General features: G+C 44.0%; 1 protein-coding gene across 1 annotated transcript in view; it reads right to left on the reverse strand.

Annotated features, from left to right (window-relative positions):
* Positions 1-8974: 8974 nt before the first annotated feature.
* CHID1 (chitinase domain containing 1) overlaps positions 8975-23358 on the reverse strand; it is a 31302-nt gene continuing 16918 nt past the window's right edge. The window contains exons 7-12 of the mRNA XM_068124128.2: positions 17526-17618; positions 17247-17345; positions 16700-16849; positions 12442-12522; positions 12311-12353; positions 8975-9296 (exon numbers count right to left, since the gene is read on the reverse strand). Of these exons, the coding sequence (XP_067980229.2) occupies positions 9198-9296; positions 12311-12353; positions 12442-12522; positions 16700-16849; positions 17247-17345; positions 17526-17618 (565 nt within the window). The 3' untranslated portion in view covers positions 8975-9197. The remainder of the gene's footprint in view (positions 9297-12310; positions 12354-12441; positions 12523-16699; positions 16850-17246; positions 17346-17525; positions 17619-23358) is intronic.

Genomic DNA, 23358 nt, shown 5'->3' on the forward strand with positions numbered 1-23358 from the left:
TCTCTGTACCCACTGTACCCAGCTGCTCCTGGACTCTGTCCTTTCCTCCTGACAAGGTGCAAAAGTTTCTGTCAACCCTCGACTCTGATTCTGCAACTGGACCTGACGGCATCAGCCCACGGGTCCTAAAATCCTGTTCTTCCGCTCTTTCACTCCCTCTCTCTGTGCTCTTCACCCTCTCTTTTGCTCAAGGTCAATTGCCATCTGCTTGGAAATCAGCCAACATCACCGCTTTGCACAAAAAAGGTGCAAAAACAGATCCTAGCAACTACAGACCAATCAGCCTTCTCCCAATTATCAGCAAAGTCATGGAATCCATCAGTGCTTCGGCTATGAAATTTTTCCTCTTCTCCAATGGCTTGATCTCTGATCATCAATTTGGTTTCAGACCAGGTCACTCTGGACATGCTGCTTCTGCTGTCTCAACAATGGATGGAGGTCCTCAATGCCAAACAGGAAATTAGAGCTGTCTCCCTCGACATATCACGTGCCTTCGATACGGTCTGGCACCCCGCTCTGCTCACCAAACTCTCCTCCTTTGGTATCCATGTAAATCTCCACGCATGGCTGGCGGACTTCCTCTCTAGTCGTAGTCAACGTGTGGCCCTGAATGGGTTTCTCTCATCTCCTCTTCCTGTTCAGGCTGGAGTTCCCCAAGGCAGTGTTCTGGGCCCTGTGCTTTTTCTGGTCTTCATCAATGATCTCTCTGACTCTCTTGAAAATCCTCTCTATCTCTTTGCTGATGACTCAACTCTCTGCCGCTCCATTCCTCATCCCTCAGATCGGCAGTCTGCAGCCTCCTCACTCTCTGCAGACCTGGACAAAATCAGACTGGGCAAACAAGTGGAACATGTCTTTCAATCCTGACAAATCTCACACTCTTATGATGTCTCTCCGAAAAGACCGACTGGACAACCCTCCCATCTACTTTCTGAATAATCCTCTCCAAGAAGTTCTGTCACTCAAGCTTTTGGGTCTCACTATCTGCCATGATCTTTCCTGGGAAAACTACATTTCCAAGCTGGCCTCCAAAGCCAGTCGCCGACTGGGCATCGTCCGCCGTGCGAAGTCCTTCCTTGGCACACCTGAGCTCCTCACCACATACAAGGCTTTCATCCACAGCTCAATGGAGTACTGCTCTCCCCTCTGGGCTGGTGCTCCTGCCTCCCACCTAGCTCGTCTTCACGCTGTTGAAACCAAAGCGTTCAGAATCATTGGAATCTCCCGCGATGACACTATCTCCGAGGGCCTTTCACTTACTCACCGCAGGCAGGTTGGTGGTCTTTCCGTCTTCTACCGACTCCTCTCCGGCCTTGCTCCCCCAGCTCTCTCTGGGCTCTGTCCCCCAAATATTCCTCCAGGTCGCACAAGATCTGCCTGCAACCCTCTTATGGTTAAACTGCCAAAATCAAGACTCTGCTCACCTTCACTCCTTCATTTCTCTTTTCTCCCGCCTCTGGAACAAACTCCCTCACTCTCTTCAATCCCACCTCCAGGTCTTTAAAACGGCTGTTCACCACCATCTCTTATCTTCCCCAATCCAAAACCTTGATCTTTTCTACCCCTGCTAATTTCACCCCAAACCCACTTTTTTGAGGTGCCGACTTCTTTCCTGGAAGTCCTTGGTGTCCTTGCGTTTTATACCTATCCTGCCTCCCCCAGGCCCTCTCCCTCCCACACATCTCCCGATGTCCCTGCTTTCAAATGCTGTTTGTGTGCTTCCTCCCCTTCTCTCCCCATCTTGTCGACTGCTGCCCTTTTTATATACTTTGTTTGTTTGCTTGTTTGTTTGATTTGTTTGTTTGATAAATGTTAGCTTTCACGAGCCTCGACTCTGTGTATACAAAAAAAATAAATGCCTACATACACCCACACACCACGTTAGAAGTTGGTACTTCGCTTATTTTTCAAGATATTCCACTCAAGGTTCAGACATACATGGCGGTGGCCATCTTCGATTTTGACGTGGCGACACAATTTTCAATAGCGTTCTTCCTTATGCTTAGATACACCCTCACACCAGATTAGAAGTTGGTACTTCGCTTATTTTTCAAGATATTCCGCTCACAAGTTTCAAACATACATGGCTTCAGACATACATGGTGGCGGCCATCTTGGATTTTGACGTGGGTTGCACCCACACACCAAATTAGAATTCGGTCCTTCGCTTATGCACGCACGGACGGACGGACACATGGACGGAGGGGAAAACCATAGTCCCCCTTTCGCTCCGCGGTGCGACGGGGGACAAAAAGAAAGATGTCGCACGATAATTGCAAAATCCACCACCCCCGCCCCCCAACTGTTGCCATGGATACATAAAATCGTCCATTTCATTTAGATTTTAAATGACGATCTTAATCAAAGCTCAGGTCAATCGAATTAAATTTTATTATTTTCTAGATGAAAATTGATGATTTTGGAAGTTTGACCTCGTGTTGATCTTTGACCTTTAAATAGTTTTTAGCAATTCAGTGACTCAATATGCAAATGCTGTTAAACTTTCAAGTCAATCGGATGAAAAAATGACGATTTCAGAAATTTGACCTCAAGATGAACTTTGACCTCAAAATAAACAGGATTCTCTGTCTCTGTCAATCGGATGAAAATGGATTATTTTTACGGCGTCGCCCATCGGGCAGAGCCCTCGAGAACAGTTTGTCCGTCTGTATGTGTGTATGTCCCCTCAAACATATAGACTGATCCGATAAGGACGATCGTGCCCCCTTCGCCGATAGGCGGCGCTCTTGCGTCCGCCATTACTGGGAGGCGCCCCGATCCAAACTTACCTCCAGCTGTCTGCGCCAGCACAACTATCATCGCGATCGTACATGAAAAGTGTCCGTGATAATCGTTCTCAAGTGTTTCTGTGTAAGTGTGGAGCGGTCGTGGACACCTGGCACCTGAAGGCACACGATACAAACCCAAGTTTTCGGCGATATCACCGAATGCCGCCCTGAAGGCACCTGGCACCTGGGGGTACCCGGTTTCCACTTCCACCTGCACCAAACCTATTTTGTCAGCAACCGTGTACCCTATGCTACGCCATTCCGAGCCCCCTTCCAAAAATTAGCAGAAGAACATATGATCATGAAGGAGAAACTTGACATGTACTCTAAGCAGGATATTGAGGCATGGCTCTCTAAAGCAGCTTTATAGTCAGGCAGATAGGTGTAACAATTGTGGGTTTATACGTACAAGCATGAAATTTGGCACAGTCATAGATAATAGTCTAATGAATAATTCCAGATATGGACCCACCGCGAAAACGTCCTATGGGAGCCATGGCGGCCATTTTACAAAATGGCCGCTTTTAGTCTAGTGGCTAGATAGGGGTCTCGTGCACCCCCCCCGAAATATACTTCTCATTGGTGTCTATAGATAGGAAAAAATGTGTAGAAAATGATTTGCTATGTTAAATAGTTGAAAAAATGTCCCACGTATCATTTTTATGCAAATTAGTGCAAATTAGCAAATTAAATAAAGTGCAAATTAGCAAATTAAATAAAGTTTTTATTTATTTATTGCAACTTGTTATCGTATCTTATCTTTTTTTTCAGTTGGTGTTTCGAACAGCGAAATGTCTAAGAGTTATCAGCTAGTGGATCCACTGCAACCTGGACAATCAAAGGCGCAGGTACAGACGGATTGGAACAAGTGCGTTTTGTGGCAAAAAATCACACGAGAAAGTTTGCAATGCCCAGCAGAATCAAAACGGCACGATGTTGGAGTTGGTTATTCTACCGTTGCCTTCAACATCAGACGTTTCAATGAACTTCACGAATTACCGATGCCACTAGAATTAGGACGCCTTGATGACGGGAATGGCATTGAAGCTACGTTTCTGGCGAACAATACCAAGTGGCACAAATCTTGCCATACAAAATTCAATAATATAAAACTACAACGAGCAGAAAAAAGGAAATGCACACAGGGTTGCGACCCTGATGCTACTCCATCCAAGAAATACACTCGTCAAGTCGCTCATCATGAAGTGGCAGCATCGGATGTCTGTTTTTTATGCGAAGATGTGTCAACTTCCGAACCACTCCGTGAGGCATCAACTTTTCGTCTAGACTCACGCGTACGAAGATGTGCATTAGACCTGCAGGACGAGAGGCTACTTGCAAAATTGAGTGCTGGGGACATGGTCGCACAAGATGCAAAATATCATCCAAGGTGTCTTGTTTCACTTTACAACAAAACGAAATCATTACAAGATAAACAGAAGATGGACACAACTGATAAAGTCAACCATGGGATTGCACTAGCCGAGTTGCTGTCATTTATCGATGAAACAAGAATAGATGAAGAGCATGCCCCTGTCTTTAAACTTGCAGATCTCGTCAAACTTTATTCTAATCGTCTAGAACAACTTGGAGTGGAGCAGCATGTCAGACAACATAGCACAGAGTTAAAAAATCGTATCCTGGCCCAAATCCCAGACCTTACGGCTCATAAGGAAGGGCGTGATATACTACTTGCATTTGATAAAGATGTAGGACCTGCCCTCCGTAAAGTCTGCAAAGAAGACTACGATGACGAAGCCATATGTCTTGCAAGGGCAGCGGAGATAGTACGTAGAGAAATGTTCCAAACTGCAGCTACATTCACAGGTTCATTTGATGAGGACTGCCAAGTAAAATCAGTACCTCAGTCACTGTTGACTTTGGTGTCCATGATCCTCGACGGCCCCAACATCAAGTCTCAATCAGGTGATGGTGTAACCCAAGCAACCCTCAGCACAGCTCAGTTGTTGCAGTACAATAGCTCCATCCGTCGCAGGGTGGGAAGTACTACTGTGCGTCACAACAAAGACAGAGAAACCCCATTGCCCATCTACATGATGGTACATGATGTCATTACGACCTAAACACCCGCTCACTTTGAGAGTGGCAGCAACGGTGATTCCTCTTTGGGGTATATAGATTACAGTCTCTTTATTGGCGGGTCTCAAGAACATTGGGTGTGTATTAATTTACCAAGTTTCTTGTGGAGAGATCACCAAGTGGTTTAAGCATTCGAGCAAGCACTCCATTCAAAACCCTTCAGGAACGGCTGGCTTGGCAAGCGCTAGCTAGCTGCTTGGTAAATGAGCACACCTCCAACCCTTGTGGGGTATAATCTAGATTACAGTAGATCTTTGCTCAGTTCTGCAAGTAAAACTTACTTCATGGATGTCGGGATTCCTCCAAATTTCTTTGTTTAATGTTATAAACAGCATTAGCGACTGTTTAAAAAGCTAATCATGTGTGTTTGTGGTTTATAATATTTTACAAGCCCGGCTACGCCGCTGTTAGACTTTTGGTCTTATTTAGAAGAAAATTTATGATTTTCAAAGGTTGACCTTGAGTTGACGGAAGGCCTTTTGACCATAAACCTTAAAATAATAGGTTTCTCAATTCAGTGATGCACTATTATATGTAATTGCTGTTTGATTTTCAAATCAATCATATGAAAAATGATTATTTTGGGAATTTGACCTTGAGATGACCTTTGACCTTTTGACCTCAAAAGTAGTTAATTTCCCAATTCAGTGACTCAATCTGCAAATGCTGTTCAACTTCGTCAATTGGATGAAAATAAAATTACGATTTTAGAAATTCCGCTTTAAGTTGTTGATCTTTGGCCTATGTTGACCTTTTGGCTTATGTTGACCTCCAGAAGAATTGGTGGTTGAATTCAGTGACCAGATATGGAAAATCCTCTTCAAATATCAAGTCGATCAGATGACAATTTAAGATTTTAGAAATTTGACAAAGTTGTTGAACTTTGGTCTATGTTGACCTTTTGACCTCCACATCAATATGCTTCTTCCTTATGGCCAACTCTACCATTTGATGAAGTTCCGTAAAGATGGGTTTAAAATTGTGACCTGTAGAATTGTGACATCCAAATAGACAACCAGACCAGACAGAATAACGCAAAAGTCCAAACAATATACATGAAAAATCTTCGAATTTGCATAGTAATAAAGCACGTCACGGGCGGTAGACCGCAAGGGTATATGGAGCTGGTAAACTATGCGCTTGGGTTCAAAGGGTTAAGGACAATATCCGGAAGGATAGGAAACGCGACTTGGTGTGGAGGCCCCACCCAATCCGCTTCCCTAAGCTCAAACTTACAAATATTGAGTTTTTGGTCTACTGGTATTCACACCCCTATCTCTCAACACTTTTCTCCATCTCAGGACCATCATCATCCCTACCACATAGCTCAATGTTATCTGCAAACACCATTGACCATGGCACTTCCTGTCTCCCTTGCTGAGTTAGAATAGCCATAACAATCAGGAAGAGGAAGGAGCTCAGTGCCGAACATTGATGCAATCCAATTTTAACTTCAAAACTCACTCTCTCGCACATCGTTTCTTACTCTCGCCTGGCACTCCTTATGCATGTCCTGTAATAGTCGTGCATACCTCTTGGAGACTCCGCAAATTATTGCATATTTTCAGACTTCCTCCCAGTGTACCCAGTCGTAAACCTACGCCATATCAATGAGTACAAACTTTATGTTGCGTTGACATTCCCGGTATTTCATTACTCTCACCCGTATCTAAAAAGTACGTGATCAGAGTTCAATTCCTCGGTAGTTTTTGCATTCTTGGACGTCCACGTTCCCTTTAAATATAGGTACCGGAATACTTTACTCCATGCCCTTGGAATTTCCTCTTATAACACAATTGAAAAGTTTATTCATGACGTGTAATCCAATATTCACAGACACAGGTCCATACAGTACTTCCACTGGTATCATATCAGGTCCCACTGTTTGCCATTTTTTCATTCCTCTCAATGCTTCCTGGTCTCTTCCAAATTAATTCTCGTTGTCATTCCTTGATTTTCAACCACCTTTCCTTTCTTGGGTTTTCTTCATTCACAAGCTAGTTAAAGTATTGCCCTCACTTCACTTTGATTTCATCTTCCTTCACTGGAGTTACACTTTCTGCATCCTTCATTGTCCGGACATTTCCCACTTCTTTTGTTAATCTATCCCTTCGGAGCTGCTATTCTGAAGACGTCTTTTTGTCCCTCTTTAACATACCTTCTTTTCTCTGTTTGCACTTTCTGTGTTTTCATTCCACCACCAAGTTTCTTTTCCAGCTTTCCTCATCCATGATGATCTTCTTCACACTTCATCAGTTTTAATTCATTCTGCTGCCAAGTTCCACACGTCTTCTCTGGTGTCTGTCATAACTTTACTGTCTCTCGATCTGCTCTCGATTTCTCCCTAATTTCCAGATCTTGGACTTTCCACTACCTGATGTTCTGTCTACCTCTAGTATTCTGTGGTTTTATTTTCTTCACCATCAGCACTCTGTTGGGTGGTCAGTGCTTAATTTGGGAAGACTTTGCAGCCCATTGCTTCCTTCACATATTCTTTCCTTCCCAAGATGTAATCCAACTGTGTTTCTTTACCACTACTATTGTAGGCTATAAGGTGGTTCCTGTTTTTGATACCAAGTGTTGAGTGTTACCATTTGATAAAAACACAGCATACTTCCAAGATCTTGGCTCCTTCTTAATTTACGACTCGGAGTGTTTCCAACATGGATATCCGCATATCCCTCTCTTTCTCTCCCCACATGTCCATTTCAGTCAACTGCCACCACTAATCTGTCACTTCTTGGTATTGTTTGCATTACAATCTCCATCTGTTCCCAGAATTCTTCTTTCATCTCAGATCCACACTCAATCTGCAACAACTACTACAACTGACTATATTCCACATTTCACTTTCATGATTCTGTCACTAATTCTATCCAATGCCAGCACTTTGTTCTTTTGTGAGGTAGCTGCGTTTCTTCATATTGTTACGTGTATGGGGGTAGGTAATGAAATACCTTACTCGAGGTAGAATTGTATGGAGTAGTGTGCTCCGAATGTCGCGAAGAAGAAACCTCATGTATCCGAGTCAGGGCCTGTCCGTGTAAGCGTTATGCGTCTCCATGCGAGGGGTGGAGCTATGCTGATTAGTTAGGGCATATTGACAAATTCCTAGTGTGTAATTACCCTTGTGATTTTTCCCCTCATTCTTATAAAGCACACTCAGCCAGCCATGCGATCGGCACGTAATTGCAAATATCATCGTTGACGATACCCAGACGCGACGACACCACCTAGCCGAATCATCTCGATGGGCGCCAAGTTTGGCCGTGAGGCCACGCCCCGAAGAACGATTGGTTAAAGAACGATGAGGTGAGCAAGTGGCGCTCGGTGATTGGAGCGCGGGTGACGTCAGAGAGAACGTTTGAGACAGTCGGAGTAAAAAGCAAAAGCACCGCCATTTTCTCTCTCTTGGCCAGGGCTCTTGGTACGAGCGGGCGCACTTCCCTGTCTCTCTCTGTTCTGGCGTTGGTGGAAGCGGCCGCATATTTTCCCTCTTTGGTGCTGGCTTAGTGACGGCTGCGCTTCGTGCCGTGTGCGCCTGAGAGAAACATCGGAGCTTTGGGAGCATGGGACGATCAGAGCAGGAGGGAGTTTGGCCGTCGCTCCACGGGTCAGTGGCTGCTCTGGGCGCAACATCTTGTGCGGTTCCCACGCGGTGGTTCCGAGACCGGTCAAGGACGCCAGTCGGAGTATCAGCCAACGCACCACACGACGTTATTTTTATTTCATCATCCCCTTGTGTTGTATACAAGTCCATATGGAGGGTCCCTCATTTAGGAATTTAGTTCACCTTACCTTTTGCTATCCTGGCATTTATTTTCATTAAACCATTATTTGTTGCATTTTAATTGTTGTATTGTTCATTTGCCTGTCTTGTACGTTTATTTTTGTGGGGATCGGATACCCTCCCCTCCTCCCCCCTACATGGGTAAATGCCTCGGAGTTAAAGCTCGTTTTGGTCACCTGTCACCCTGAGGTCTTCAGTACAGGGTAGACGCGACAATATTTTGGGATGAGGAAGGCAGGTGTTTGCGTGTGTTTTCAGAAGATTCATAAACTAGAATTGAATGCACATTCTAAGCTTATGTTGAGACATTTATTGTGGTGAAAGGAGGTGGGGAAAGGGGGATTTCCAGGTGTGCTCTGTTTACCCAGCACAGGAACATCAACATCACAAACCATTCCCATTTCAACGAATCATCTCTGTCCATTCCTCCTTCAGAGCTGATCCTGCATTTTGAAACGTTTAATATTGATGCTGACACTGATTAACAGTCAGCAGAAAAAAAACTTCTTTATTCTAATTCAGAAGAGATCGAAAAAATAGTCCAGGCCTTGACCCAGTTCCCAAAGAGAGACTCCAGTTCCCAATTCCTTTGCCAAGTCCAAACGCTCCTGCAAAGACTGCCAGGAATGTGGGGGATGAGAGAACAGAAACAAGGGCAAATGGTACTATGACCTTGATTTACAAGCATTTCCTTTACTCCTAACTGAATAAAGTAGTTCTACATTTATTAATCTGACCCCCTATTAAAGAGAAATGCCCCACAACTAAGCAATGATGGAAGAATGGCTTTGAATACACAGCTTCTTGGAGTTTAACAAAGCAATGCAAGTTTATTCAGTGTTTTGCAATGGGGCTGGAAGGGCACCTCAGAGGTACTCACCTTTTAGCAGACTTAATTAAGGACGACAATATGTCATCCTAGGGCTTCACATACAGGCCATTGCATCAACGAGTGCAGCGTCCTCTGGAAGGAGTATGACAAAATGACTGCAATCTTTTTAATACTTAATGACTGTGGCCCCACAAAGGTGGTTGGATCTATCGTAGTCTAACCTGAATGGATTCTAAAGCGCTGGACCATGTTTACGATACCTGTCTGAATATGTGGCTTCCCAAACTACACATTCATTTTATACAATAACTTTTCTCATTTGGTAGTGAGAGATTGTATCTAACAGATTTTCTTCATTTAATACACTTCTATCCCTTCTGTCCTTCATTTAATCCACTTCCCCCTTTCCCATCCTTCCTTCCCCCCTGCACCTTTCCTCCAGCACAATATGCACACAATGCAACATGTCTGCAGCACACACATTACGTTACCGAGCATACTCAAAGCCATATTACAATAAAAGGCAATCCCAGCACTGAGAAGAACCGTCACTATGGCACCACTGCAATCGACCCTTGAAGAACCGCCGCAATCAATTATTCTAGAAGCTATCCACTGTCTTGTCACAGCAATCGACCCTTTGCAATCCTTGGAAGGAGCGAGCCAATGAGGATACCTCATGCGGGGTCAAAGAACATGGGGGCAATCCTTGCTCCCTGGAGCCACACCTTCTGTGGGATCAGAGTGCTTCCATGAACTTTGCTCCCTCGAGGCCACGCCTGGTCCAGGAGAGATGAAAGGCAAGCAACCTGAGCTGTTCATGGCTGAAACCTATTGGTGACGCCAGACTTCAAAAAAGCTGCCTGCCTGCCGGATCTGGCTGCGCTGGGCTGAGACAGGAAAGGACGACAGCACGAGGTCCTTGGCAGGCAGCAGCTTCATACCGACTTGCAAAATCTTTTCTTTCTCCAAGAAACCCTAATTTGTCTACTCAAGACGCTCAGAGTTATCAATGATTCAAATGAGCTATCAATGGTAAACCTCTTTCCTGGGTGGGCAAGGTACACACGCATTTCACATACATTTACCTGCAACATGTCACAGTTCTACAAGTGGTTTTCATTGCTGTTGTTGGGGTTCTTGGTGGGGGTCGATTTTTGAAAGGTACACATTGGTTGGACAGTTGCCGGACCACACCCATATACGTCACTTGGCTCCATCCACCATGGCACCGAGATAACATGTTATGGCCGCCATCTTGGTTTTCTGGTAGGCTTAACGCATTAGGCCTGGAGGCATCTGCTGCTTTTACATGTTAATGGATAATTGCTATTCTTTGTATCTTTGAATTCTGTATGTACTTGCAAATGATTGTCTGGAAATACATGAATTTTTCGTGAATGCCGAATATAAACTCACCAAACATGCTTCATTGTCTTTTCCTTCATTGGTTTGACATAGAATACATAATAGATGGGAAGTTGTGCTCCACTGATTCTCTCCCTTAGTTTAGCCGACCCAGCACCTATGGTTTCATTCGGCCGTGCATAATAAGTAGATAAGGGTGGGAGGCCGAGAGCACGGTTTCCAGTTGAGATAACTAGCTCATTATGTAAGATAATGAGACGCTGGACACGAGGATCCTGTTAGAACTAGTTGTCCCAACCAGCGTTCCAACCCGTAGGGCTGCAGAGTTAGCCGTGGCGTGCGGCTTCAGGGTCGGAGGTCAAGTGGTGGGTCCGAGCAACCCCCTTGTGAACCCCGCTTGAACCAGGAAACCTGTAGCATTGGTGTCAAGACTGTGGGTTGGACCTGGGGTTCTATCAGCGGTACCCCAAAATTATAAAGGAGCGCAGTGAAGGTGCAAATTTTATTTAAAAAGGAAACAGCTATGTTTAACCTAGACGAGCAGGCCAAGGTGGGTTTAATGGAGGAAACTATGGCCCAGGAAACTATGTAAGAAATACTGTACTTGTAACATCATAACAAAAGTCATTAAGTGTCACATTCAAAGAGATTTCTCAAAAAATAGGAAGTGGGAAACAAGTATGGAGACAAGCAGAGACTTTTGTTGGGGTATTCCTTAGACGTGAAGATGTTGGGGAAATGTTGAGTTGGATCTTGGAGACGGCGTGAAGCTGGAAGGTGTGAAAACATTTTGCTACCTAGGAGAGATGCTGAATGGAGAAGGTGGATCAGACTCAGCAACGGTTGCTCGAGTGAGATGTGCATGGAAGACGTTTCGGGAACTGAGTGGCGTGCCGACGAGGAGGGGAGTGTCGTTGAAGCTGAAGGGAAAGGTGTATGCTGCATGTGTGAGAAATGTTATGATTTATGGGAGCGAGACATGGGTAATGAACGTAGAGCATCAACGAAGGTTGGAAAGGGTGGAAATGCGAATGGTTCGACGGATGTGCAGAGTATCGTTGAGAGAGAGGAAGACAAATGAATTGCGAAAGATGATGGGAATAGAGCCTGTGATTGATGCTGTGAAGAGCAACAGGTTGAGATGGTTTGGTCATGTGTTGAGGAAGGATGAAAGTGACTGGTTGAGAAGAGTGATGGAAATGAATGTCGAAGGAAGTGGAGGACGGGGAAGACCGAGAAAGACTTGGCTAAATGTGGTGGAAGAAGAAATGCGGGCAAGGGGGTTAACAAGGGGAGATGCAGAAAATATGGCAAAATGGAGAAGATTGTCATGGGGACCGCAAGGCTAACCCCCGCTCTAACAGGGAAAATGGCCTTAAAATGCCTGTTGTTGTATTCCTTAGCATGGTAAATGGCGAATGAGTCACCCACCTTTAGAGTTGGGTAAAACACGATATGTTTCCCTCCCTTTTTCCTGCACACCAGTAGCACATTTAGAGTTAGTACAAAGCAACGATGGTGAAAATGCTCAAATGAGTTACTAAATACGAGGTGCGACCCACTTTTTAAATTCAAAAAAATGCTCTGCAGATTCTTCATCCCAGGTGATCTTTGGCTTGTGCTTGTTCAAAATCTCAACGTACCTGTAAGGATGGGCAATTTAGAGTGGAAACACAAGGATCATACAAAACAAGCATGTTCACGATAAATAATGAGCATCATGGATACACTCCAAGTCAATATGTACAGATATATACATCACCAAAATAAGCGAATGGAGAGCACTATTCCTGAAAACCTAAACGTTTGTGTTTGTGCAACAACCTTTAGTTACATTAGAAATACTAGAACGGCACTCAGTAGAGAGCATACCTCCACCAGGTGAACAGTTTACGTTTTGTATCCCAGAGTAGACCAGAAAATCACAATACAGAATCACATTTAATCAAAATCATCCGTCCACAACTTTTTGAGACATCCTGCTTTGTATCGTTTTCGGTCCCATCTCCCAATGGTGAGAGTTTGAGGTTATTACTAATGGCAAGGAAATAAGGGGAGGCGGAGAGATGGGTAGTCTGCGCCTTTGACCAAAGGAAAGGTTTCTGCAGCTACTACTGAAATTACAAACCCCAAGTGCTGCAACTACCAGACTAGCGTATGATATTGTTACGAGAATGATCATTTGTACCTTTTATTGTGACGTTTTCCTTTTATATAGTGGAATGGTTGATGTACAGTATTTTTTTAGGTGTACATGTCAAATTGGCTAATTTCCCCATTTTTCTTTTCTTCATTCATAGACGATGCTGAGGTAATTGGCAAAATTGTCATTCAGAACAATTGAGGCGTTAGATAATTCCTCCCTGACACTTGGCACATCCATCACCAGCTACAGTACTTCCAGGGTCATGAATATTGGCGAGCTGTTTTGTGCATAATATTTGAATTCTTTCGTGGGACAACCTTTCGGATAAATTCGGAATGTAAATAGTTTTTTAATACGTTTGTCAGAGAAAGAGGAACAGTTGTTTATCATATAGAGGTACAGTATATAAAACAAGCTACAACATTATCAGCCTTGGCTCATAGCACATAACACTGTCGTAGTTGGCTACTCTTTAATAAACATGAACACCTGACATATTGTAAAACAAGAAAAGAGTAATCGGAGATTGCAGACCCTCGCCAGGACATGTTTTTAGTGGTTTTTTAAGGCTTTTGTGTTAAAACAAATATGGCAGCTGAACCACGTGACCGATGTCGTCATAATTATTTTTTTTCTCTACCAATTTATCCATATCATCGATGACGAAGACCCCGTAGACTACTTGTCTCAATTTTTTTCTATGCAGCGCTTTCGGAGATATTGAGGTGCAAAGTTTTTCGTTTTTTTCCCAAAATGGCGTCCATACCACGTGACGTATGACGTTATAATTATCATTAAAAAATTCTACAGGAGGAGTTGCACCTATGGTGAAAATTTCCTGTCAATCGGACCAATGGTTGCAGAGAAAGTCATTTATTCTGTGCGGACAAACAAACAGACAAAAGACAAACAAACAGACAAAAGACAAACAAACAGACAGACAAACAAGCGGACTCAAATGCAATACCCTCACCACTGGCGAGGGTAACAATAACTCATTGTTTGTCCACCAAGCTTCTCAGCCACAATTAAACTTCCTGGTTTTCTCAACGCAAGAATCGACTTCGTACAAGTATTCATATTTCTCCGGCACTCTGATCGCACCATCTCGTGGCAACTCAGTGAGGACTTTTCCGATGTGGATTCGCTGCACGGCCCATTCGATAGTTCGAAAGGAGATGCTCGATTCCATATTCTCCACGCGACTCACCTAAAAGCCCGATCAGGGCGAGGGGAGTGTCCTATCGCCCCGGACTTACCTCCCATTTGCCTTCCCAGCCCACAAATCATTTGAGCAGTCTGTCCAAGACTCGAAGGCCTGAACTCCCTCCCTGTAACCCAACCACTCCACACCTGCACATCTCCCGTTCCGACAAGCAATCTCGGCTCTACATTTTGATGAGTAGCCCTGTAACTGTTCAATTAATTGTCCATTTGTGTATTTAATTTTTTTTAATTGATTTGTTACCTCCACCATTTGTGATCGATGATGATGACCACCTTTAGAGGCCATTTTTCCCTGCAGAGCAGGGGCTGGCCTTTTTCGGGCACCGTGGTCCCCTTTTTGAAGCAATGTTTTACGGCCGGATGCCCTTCCTGCCACCAACCCTGTTAGTTGCCTTTTGCGACACACAGGGAATTACCAGTGAGCTGGTACTCAATTTGCCGACCTCGGAAGGATGACAGGCTGAGTCAACCCCCCTGGCATTAATTCAGCCATCGACCGCGATTCAAACCCAGGATCCCAGGATCCCAAGCCGGCACCCTAACCGCTAGGCCAACACCAGGCTTCACCATTTGTGATAGATGGAGGTTATGTTTTCACCCAACTGTTAATATGCAGGATATCTCAAACAGTAGTGGACAGATTTGGTTGAAGTTTGGTGGGCAGGTTGTGTGTGTGACAAGGACGAATCGATTAGACTTTGGTGAAGATTTTGATATGGATGCGAGAATTTTTAAAAATATCTAAAGTGATTCTTCGCCATTGAAAGATGGGGCCAAAAAACGATAAAAAGCATGATATGTAAAATTTTCTTGGGCACGATATGTTATACTGGATCAGGCATTGCATGGAGAAGGTTTGAGCTCCACCGAGTGCCCTTCTAGAAGTGCCCATCTAGTCGAACAACACATCCCCCCATCACAACACTACTTCTATGGAAATACATTGTCTGCTTAACACCTATTTGCTTAATATCGCAATTTGAAGGAACGCATCCATGGCGTTAAGTGGAAACTTGCTGTTGTGCGTTTTAAATTAACATTTATGCTTTTTTTTTTTTTTTAATCACACTTTGCAATTTTTTTCGGTCATGCAATTCTATGTCTTAAACCAGAGATAAGTCGATTATGAGTACAAGGCAAGGCTCAGACTTCTGGGGAAAGAAAAGGTAATTTACTTGTACGCCGAAAAATATGGTAATAACCTCCACCACCCGAGGTGGACAGAGGTTATGTGTTCACCCCTGTCTGTTTGTCTGAGCATATCTCAAAAAGTTATGGACATATTTGGACGAAACCTGATGGACAGTTTGGGTGTGTGACAAGAACAAATTGATTCGATTTTGGTAAAGATCCGGAGCAGGATTTTTATATATTTTTTAAGCGATTCTTCACCATTGAATGATAGGGCCAAAAATGATAAATAATATGGTATTTCAAAAAGTTGTGGACGACTTATGACAAAACTTGGTGGATGAGTTGCATAAGTGACAAGAACAAGACATTTAGATTTTGGTTCAGGTCCGCATCCAGATTTGACCTGCCAGTGGGATATAAAATGTAAACCGTTCAACCTGGTGGAGGTATGATGCTCTCTACAGAGTGCCATTCTAGTTAGCCCATCCAATGCGCAGAAAGAGACAGGGTATTGTAATCGTGTGTGTGTGTGTGTGTGTGTGTGTGTGTGTGTGTCGTAACTTTTTTACCATTTGAGTTTTGTCATAAAATTTTCATCCAAGCTTTATGATGATAATATGGACAAGGCAAATTAATAATTGTCAAAAGGTCAAAAGGTCAAAGGTCAGCGACACCTGTAATCATCAATTTTCATCCAATTGACCTGAAATTTCAATTTACCATTTGGGTTTTGTCATCAAATTTTCAACAAACCATTATTATGATAATATGGAGAAGAAAAAATTATACTTGGATCAAAAGGTCAAAGGTCAGCGTCACATAAAATCATCAATTTTCATCCGATTGACCTGAAATTTTAAGAATTTACATATTGGGTCACTGAATTGGTTCACCAATCAAAAGGTAGAAGCTGATTGTTTTTTTTAGATCTTAAGCTTAAAGCGGCATAAAATCATCGATTTTCATTTTGCATTTTAAAAAAACTGTTTTTGTTATTTTAGCATACGGAAGAAGAAGAAGAGGTCTAAACACAAACGGACGCGTACAGGCTTTGCATTTTCAGGTGCTTTCTAGTTGTTCTTGCTTTAACAATGAAAATTTAGTACATTCACAATTAGTATGTTGTCATAGAATCGTTTAATAATTGCAATGTTAGTTAAGTAAAATGTTGAGAAATGTGAACTCGTTTGATAAGAGCAAAAGATGGTACATATCCAACAACACACCATGGGTTAGAAGCAGTCATCAATGTTAAATCTACCTGATGAAGAGAATATCTGCAAGACCCAATGCCTTGATGTTTGAGAACACACCTGCTTGCTATCAGTGGCTCTCCAGATGCAGGGCTATACAACATGCCATACAGATTGAGGCCGAGGAGAATCTTCTCACGCCAGATACCTTGAGGATCCAAGGACAGCACACAAGCCCGTATCCACTGCAGAGGGGCATTGGGGCCCGGCCTGGTTGGAAGGAGGAGGAACACCAATGGTAAAGATGTTGCTCTACTTCCTGAAACAACCCTTCATTTCTGCGATGCTAAAGTGATGAATATTACATTGCAGACGATGGAAAAAGTAGTCCATATAATTTGTAATGGGTAGAGTCCAAATTGAGGCTTTTGCCAAAAAGGTTTCTCACACTATTATCAGGTCCATTGAATTTTCACTGGTGCTGAATTTTTCTACACCTGGTTTTCATGGCTCCGATCAGAAAACAGTAGGATTTTAACCCACATTCTCAAATACAAATCGTACTGTTCCAGGAAATGCGATAGCATAATCCAAGCAGATTACAAAATTGAAGTCACAACAGCAGCAAGGATGGCAAACACTAAAGAGAAAGGTGGTAAATACAGGCCTGGCAGGATTTGAGTAGTCGTAAGTCATCAAGCTGAACCCATCCACTAAGGAAGCAAGCTTGTCGAACTCCCGTTGGCCGAACATACCAGCGGTCTGCCTGCAGTGTGGACAGAGCATTCAATGAGACAAACTGGAAGATGTGGAAAATGTGAGAAAATATCTCAATCCCAAGGAAGCCTTTTTTGCTCCCCAAGGCAATTACTGCAGAACCCAGCTGCAGTGGCTCAGGAGTGTCATCTGCCTGAGAATGAGAGAAATTTGAGACTCAAAAACTGACTCAGCAGTGATGGGTGGAGGGATGACCACGATGGTCTTGAGGCCCGCATTGTGGTTGGATTCGGCTAAATGTACCAAGAGATGTACCAGCTCACTGTGGAAAATAAGACAACATGTGAAAACCAAACTCTTATCGTTCTATAAATTAGACTCAGATTAGAAAAACATAAAATTTGATACAAATGGTTTAACTAAGGCTTGTGGGGAAGCTTGCACAGAAATCACATGCTAGGCAAGGGCAGAAGACACATACATTCATTCATACAGTGCCTTCAGAAAGTATTCACACCCCTTGACGTTTTCACATTTTGTTGTGTTACTGCCTGAATTAAAAATGGATTGAATCGAAATTTTTATGGTCACTGATCTACACGTAATACCCCATAATGTCAAAGTGTAACATTTTTTTTTAGACATGTTTTCAAAATAATAAAAAATGAAAAGCTCAAATGTCTCGAGTCAATAAGTATTCAACCCCTTTGCTATGAAACGCCAAATTGAGTTCAGGTGCATCCAATTTCCTTTGATAATTCTCGAGATTTCTCTACAACTTGTTTGGCGTCCACCTGTGGCCAATTCAATTGATTGGACATGATTTAGAAAGAAACACACCTTTCTATATAAGGTTACACAGTTGACAATGCATGTCAGAGCAGAAACTACTACAAAGTCCAAGGAACTGTCCGTAGAACTCAGAGATATAATTGTGAGGAGGCACAGATCTGGGGAAGGGTAGAAAACAATTTCTGGAGTGTTGAAAGTTCCCAAGAGCACAGTGAGCTCCATCATTCGGAAACGGAGAGCAGATGTAACTATCCAGACTCTTCCTTGAGCTGGCCATCCAACCAAAATGAACAACCGGACAAGAAGGACCTTGGTGAGGGAGGTGACCAAGAACCACAATGATCACTCTGACAAAACTACAGAGTTCCTTGACTGAGATGGGAGAACCTGCCAGAAAAAGAGTCTACTGCACTTCACAAATCGAGGCTTTATCGGAGAGTGGCCAGACAGAAGCCACTCCTGAGAAAAATGCACATGACAGCATGCCTGGGGTTTGCAAAAAGGCACGTGAAAGACTCTCGGAGTATACAACAACAACAACAACAACAACAACAACAACATGCATTTTAAGGCCATGTTCCCTGCTAGAGCGGGGGTTAGCCTTGCGGTCCCCATGACAATCTTCTCCATTTTGCCCTATTTTCTGCATCTCTCCTTGTTAACCCCCTTGCCCGCATTTCTTCTTCCACCATCTTTAGCCAAGTCTTTCTCGGTCTTCCCCGTCCTCTACTTCCTTCTACATTAACTTCCATCACTCTTCTCAACCAGTCACTTTCATCCTTCCTCAATACATGACCAAACCATCTCAACCTGTTCCTCTTCACAGCATCAATCACAGGCAATATTCCCATCATCTTTCGCAATTCATCATTTGTCTTCCTCTCTCTCAACGATACTCCGCACATCCATCGAACGATTCACATTTCCACCCTTTCCAGCCTTCGTTGCTGCTCTACGTTCATTACCCATGTCTCGCTCCCATAAATCATAACACTTCTCACACATGCAGCATACACCTTTCCCTTCAGCTTCAGCGACACTCTCCTCCTCATCAGCACGCCACTCAGTTCCCGAAACTTCTTCCATGCACATCTCACTCGAGCAACCGTTGCCGAGTCTGATCCACCTTCTCCATTCAGCATGTCTCCGAGGTAGCAAAATGTTTTCACACCTTCCAGCTTCACGCCGTCTCCAAGATCCAACTCAACATTTCCTCCATCTGCAGCTCCCTCTGTGCACACCTTACATTTGAATGTAGCTGCCACACTGGTTAATGACCCTCTCAGACCACTACATTTTTGATGAACCCACTCAGCACACATTGTACATTGAATGGAGTTCACTCCGACACCCTTCCTGCACACAGCACACGGCCACTTCCCAGTTCTTTCCACCTCACCACATGCTTTACCACTTGCCATCACCTTTGTCTTTCCGATATTCACCTTCAGACCTTTTGTCTCCATACATTCCTTCCACTTGTTCATCTTTTCCTTCAGTCCATCCATACTTTCCGCAATAAACACCAGATCATCTGCATACAACAACTCCCACGGTAAACCCTCCTTTACGGTCTGAGCCAGCACCTCCATCACAGCTACAAATAGTAGTGGACTTAGTACCGACCCCTGATGCACTCCCACCTTCACCTCAAACTCACCACTGTTCCCGTCCTTCGTCCATACAGCTGTGCGTGCTCTTTTGTACATTGCCATCACTACTCTGATCAACCATTCCTCCACTCCTAACTTCCTCAATGCCCATGTCAATACTTTGCGTGGAACCCTATCGAATGCTTTCTCCAGATCAACAAACCCAAAAGACAACTTCTTCCTCTTATCCATGTACTTCTCCTGCAACTGCCTCACAATGAAAAGCGCATCTGTCGTTCCTCTTCCTGGCATAAATCCAAACTGCATTTCGTCGATCTTCACTTTCTTCCTTATCCTCCTCTCCAACACCCTTTCCAATACCTTCATTCCATGCTCCAATAACTTTATCGCTCGGTACGAGCCACACTCCAGAGGGTCACCTTTCCCCTTGTATAGAGGGACGAGGGTACTCAGTTCCCAATCCACTAGAATGCGGCCTTCTTTCACCACCAGATTACAGATCTCTGTCATTCTCTTCACACCCCAACTTCCTGCTGCCTTCAACATATCTCCCACAACTCCCGTCGGCCCTCCCGCTTTTCCACTCTTCATTGCTTTTATCGCTTCCTCAACTTCCTTCTCAGTTATCTTCTCTGCCGGTCCTAAAACTGGGTTACTCTCTATGTTGCCATCCCATTCATTCTCTGTATTCAACAGCATTTCCATATATCTTTTCCATCTTCCTTTAATTCCATCTGGGTCGACAACGATTTGTCCCACTTCATCCTTCAAGCAACTCACCCCCATCACATCACACCTCTCTTTCGCTATGTGCTTTGCAATCCTGAATACTGCTTTCTGACCCTCTTCCGAATCCAAGCGTTCTCCGAACATTTTCCTACATGCCTCCTGCGCCTTTGCTACCTCTTTCTTTGCAGCCTTCCTGGCTGCCTTATAACTTTCATGCTCTGCTGTTTCTGCTCCCGTACTCTTCGCCTTCTGCCACTCTTTGAACTTCTTCCTCTTCTCGTCAATCCTCTTTCCAACCTCAACATCCCACCACCATGTTTCCGAGTGCCTTGGTGGTCCTTTTGTCCATCCACATACCTCACCAACGGCTCCCAAAAGACTAGCTTTCATTGACATCCAACCACTTTCAAGCTCAACCACATCATCCTCTACCCTACTCAGCCTCTCTTTTAATGCCTCCCTTACTGTCACCTCTTTCAACCTCCACACCTTCATTCTCGGTTGGTACTTCACCCGCCGAGCTCTCCTCGCACCTTTCACCCTTATGTCGCAGACAACCAAGTGGTGCTGTGAAACAGCCTCCTCCCCCGGGATCACCTTTGTGTCCCGGAGGTGCCCCCTATCTCGCCGACGCACCATCAGGTAGTCAACGGTTGTCGTCGACCCACCTGACGTGTATGTAACAAGCTTATTGTCCTCTTTCTGGAACTGAGTATTACAAATCAACAAATCAGCTCCATCAGCAAACTCCAAAATCCTTTCACCTTCTCCATTTCTCACACCATATCCGTAACCCCCATGAACTCCCTCAAAACCATCCATACTCCTTCCCACATGTCCATTCAGGTCTCCTCCCACCACAACAACTCTCGAAAGACTCTCGGAGTATGAGGCAAAATATTCAGTGGTTTGACGAGACAAAAATTTAACTTTTTCCTGAATGCAAAGCGCTACGTCTGGCAAACACCCGAGCACATCTCATCACCCATTGAACACCATTCCTACCGTGAAGTAGGGTGGAGGCAGCATCATGCTATGGGGATGCTTTTCAGTGGCAGGGATTGGGAGACTTGTAAGGATAGAGGGACCAATGAATGAAGCCAAATACAGACAAATCTTTGAGAAGAACCTGCTTCAGAGTGCAGAATACCTGAGACTGCAGCAAAGATTAACATTCTAACAGGACAATGACCCCAAGCATACAGCCAAAGCAAGACTGGAATATCTTCGGAAGAAGAATGTGAAAGTCCTTGAGTGGCCAGGCCAAAGCCAACACTTGAATCCCATTGAGAATTTGTGGAAAGACTTGAAGATTGCTGTTCACCAACACTCCTCATCCAACTTGACAGAACTTGAGCAAATCTGCAAGGAAGAAAGGGAGGAACTCCCCAAATCCAGATGAGCAAAGCTGATACAGATATACCCAAGAAGACTCAAAGCTGTATCTGATACAGATATACCCAATAACGAGAGCAGATGTAACTATCCAGACTCTTCCTTGAGCTGGCCATCCGACCAAAATGAACAACCGGACAAGAAGGACCTTGGTGAGGGAGGTGACCAAGAACCACAATGATCACTCTGACAAAACTACAGAGTTCCTTGACTGAGATGGGAGAACCTGCCAGAAAAACAGTCTACTGCACTTCACAAATCGAGGCTTTATCGGAGAGTGGCCAGACAGAAGCCACTCCTGAGAAAAATGCACATGACAGCACTTCACACTGCACTTCACTACTGCACTACTGCACTTCACAAATCACTGCCAAAAGCGCTTCGACAAAGTATTTAATTCAGGGTCTTTTTTGTTGTTGTTGTTGTTGTTGTTGTTGTTGTAACTCTCAAACAAACCCGCTGAAAAGAGACAGCCGGTCGATCTCACAGAAGCGACCAAGAGATCCCCCACATCCAGGATGGTGTACCCCCGCCTTCACAAAGTCAGGGCCATGACAGAGTTAGAGATAGGTAAAGAAAAAAGACAGAGTGAGAGAGCAAAAAAAAAAGAGACAGAGACAAGGACCGGCCCATGGGAACCAATCTGCACTCTGACCGTGATTGTGCTGCACTGATGAATCTGGGCATTTTAAATTCAGGCTGTAGCACAACAAAATGTGAAAACAAATCAAGGGGTGTGAATACTTTCTGAAGGTACTGTACTTGTACTAGGTTTGACTTGGTTCCCTTCAGTCGTTCTTAAGTTATAGCGGTAACGAAAATCTATTACAGACTCAACCCTTTGAGCTCATGACGCCAAAATGAAATCAGTTCAATTTTGCATCAAAGCCAACTTTGGTACACATCACTTGTACCAACTTTAGTCAAAATCCCATCACTGCTTTACAAACAATGGACAAATGTGAATTTAATGAATCACAGAATTTGGAAAAGTCCAAAACGGGGTCTTATGGATTTGGTCTCGTCCGTCCGTGCGTGCGTGCGTGCGTGCGTGCGTGCGTGCATCCGCAACCATATTTCGGAGATGTATTGACCGATTTTGTTCATACTTGGCACAAAGACAATACATGACGATATACATATGCACATCATTTTGTTTCGCAATGCAATCAAAGATGGCTGACTGGCAGCCATTTTAGTTGTAAAAGACCCGATGTTGAACATGTCCTCCACCATTTCTCAGACATGCATTTGCCGATCTTGTTCAAACATGGCTAACAGATAGTGAATGAGGGTTACAGATGCATGTCAGTTTTGTTCGAGATCAGATCCAAGATGGCCGACTGGCGGCAATTTGGTTACTTAAACATGTCCCCATCCATTTCTTGGCCATGCATGGACTGATATTGTTCAAACTTGGTGCAAATACAATACACGAGTATACATCATACACTACATGGTCAAAAGTATGTGGACACCCGAACATCACACCGGTATGTGCTAGTCGAACATCTCATTCCAAGATCATGGGCA

The sequence above is a fragment of the Myxine glutinosa genome, chromosome 8 (genome assembly GCF_964187855.1).
Source record: "Myxine glutinosa chromosome 8, kmMyxGlut1.1, whole genome shotgun sequence".
NCBI lineage: Eukaryota > Metazoa > Chordata > Myxini > Myxiniformes > Myxinidae > Myxine > Myxine glutinosa.